General features: G+C 38.3%; 1 protein-coding gene across 5 annotated transcripts in view; it reads left to right on the forward strand.

Moving 5' to 3' along the window:
• The window catches only part of DOP1A (DOP1 leucine zipper like protein A), a 56,461-nt gene that overhangs the window by 51,749 nt on the left and 2,675 nt on the right, over positions 1–2,037 (forward strand). For all 5 annotated transcript variants that reach the window (XM_034431832.3, XM_087882542.1, XM_087882541.1 and 2 more), the window contains 2 exons: positions 598–734; positions 1,430–1,485. In XM_034431832.3, coding sequence (XP_034287723.2) covers positions 598–734; positions 1,430–1,485 — 193 coding nt within the window. The remainder of the gene's footprint in view (positions 1–597; positions 735–1,429; positions 1,486–2,037) is intronic.

The following is a 2,037-nucleotide window of genomic DNA, read 5'->3' on the forward strand; positions in this document are numbered from 1 at the left end:
TGGTGCTCTTTGATAATCTTCCATCCAAATACCAACCAGGTCCAAGTCTCTTTAACTTCTTATCCCAGACACAATCAGCCATGTGCTGCTACTTGCTTAGGCAATGTGGGATAAATAAAACTCTAAAAGGCTTCATTCCAGCTGGTCACTACAGTAAGCCAGTGATGCAAGTCAAATGGATTTCCTTTCTATTCACAAATCTGGTTCACTGAGTTTGAAGACTTTTGAGAGCAGGGGACCACAGATCAGGAAGGGGAAATTCATTGCTGCTTTTTTGCAACAAATCTCTTGTCTCAATTTGACATTTAAAAAAATAATAATAATAATGCAAATTTGTGTTAGAGTAGGCCTATTTTGGAGCAAAGTGTCCTGAATCACAGTTTTAACTTTTGTTATCTTTTTGCCTCATAGTTTAGATCCGTGAGTATTTAAGTTTGGCTAAAGTCTGTTGCATCTTTAAGTGTTCCACTGCGTGAAATAAATTTATATCATTAAATACAGATTCATAATGGATTACAGATATTTGAAGCAGGTTGCAGCTCTGGATATTAGCCGTGGTTGTTTTCTGACAGATCCTTGTAACCTTTTCTGTTTTAGAAAGACTGGTTGAAAGTCTCCGCCTGCCCCAAGTGCCTACCCTTCACTCCCAAGTATTCCTGTTTTTCAGAGTTTTGCTTTTAAGAATGTCTCCACAGCATCTTACCTCACTTTGGCCTACTATGATCACAGAACTGGTGAGTTCCGCTTTGTATCCACAATTGGGTAAAGAAGACCATTTTTTAAGAAGACCTAAGAATTTCTCCATATTGGTTTTAAGCTATCCAGGAGATTGTTAAAGATAACAGCCCATAATTTCCCCTGAATCTGGGCTGCTGCTTCTTCTTTCCCTTCTGAATCACTAGGGTGCTTTCATCAATGAACTTCTTGTTATTATAGAATGTAGCCATTTCTATATGGATCAATATCAATATCATTACCTTATCTTAACATTTATGTTCTGCTTTCCTCCGAGAGTTGAAGGCAGCTTTGCTGGGTTCCGTTGTCTGCTCATTTTATACCCACAAGAACCCTGTACGATGAGTGTGCCAAGAGTGACCGACTGATCTAACATCCCCCCCCCCAAAGTGAGGTCCTGTCAGTGAGAAAGGGCTTGAACTGAGCAGTCAGAATGTTAAACATTATGCAGTTCATCCCTCTTGCATAACATGACTTGATCTTCAAGGTAGCGCAGTCCAAGGGCTGCCTTTCACAACTGGGGACGTGTAGGGTTGCATTGAATGGGGCAATGATGTACAGTGGTTTAGTGGCTGACGTTATATTTAATGCTGATATCTCCCTTTAGTATCTCAAAGATGGAAAGACAGAATATAAGGTGGGTTTTTTTTTCTGTTTATAAACAGTATGTGCGCTTTGTTCTTTTTACCTTCAGGTCCAAGTATTTTTACTTATGGAACAGGAGCTCACAGCTGATGAAGATATCTCAAGGTAAAGTCACTGTGATTTGCTCACTCTTGTTTGCATAGTAAGTTAAATGCTAGTGAAGGATTTTCAGATATTTTACATGAATTTTATTTTATGCTAAATAGGTGGAAAAAACTTTTCCATCCAGACTGAATAACATAATCTGTGCTAATGATAAACTACAATAAAGAAGTCGTTCATCCCATTTTCACATTACTCAACCAAATCTGACTCATGCCCGGATTACAGGGGCATCCTGTCAGAAACATCAGGTTATTTTTAGCCAAGGACTCCGTATTATAAAATGAGGAAGAAAAACTAATTAATTGAAATGTATTTATTATAGTTATTTGTGATCTTTGATAAGATTATAAAAAGCAAGGCAAAAGCCAGCTATGCGATGGGTCTTTTTTTTCTGTCTGGTTTAAACATTCTTCTGCAGATTGCTAGCATTGTTGATTCAGAGCCATATTCAATGTCTGAACATTAGCAGTTTTGTCAGAGTTTGTGCTTGCTTGCCCTCTTGCCTGTCTTCCCCAGAAACAGAAATAGTCATGCAGCCAACATAAACACATA

Source organism: Pantherophis guttatus, chromosome 1 (assembly GCF_059756535.1).
Source record: "Pantherophis guttatus breed Tessera chromosome 1, ASM5975653v1, whole genome shotgun sequence".
In the NCBI taxonomy this organism is placed as follows: domain Eukaryota; kingdom Metazoa; phylum Chordata; class Lepidosauria; order Squamata; family Colubridae; genus Pantherophis; species Pantherophis guttatus.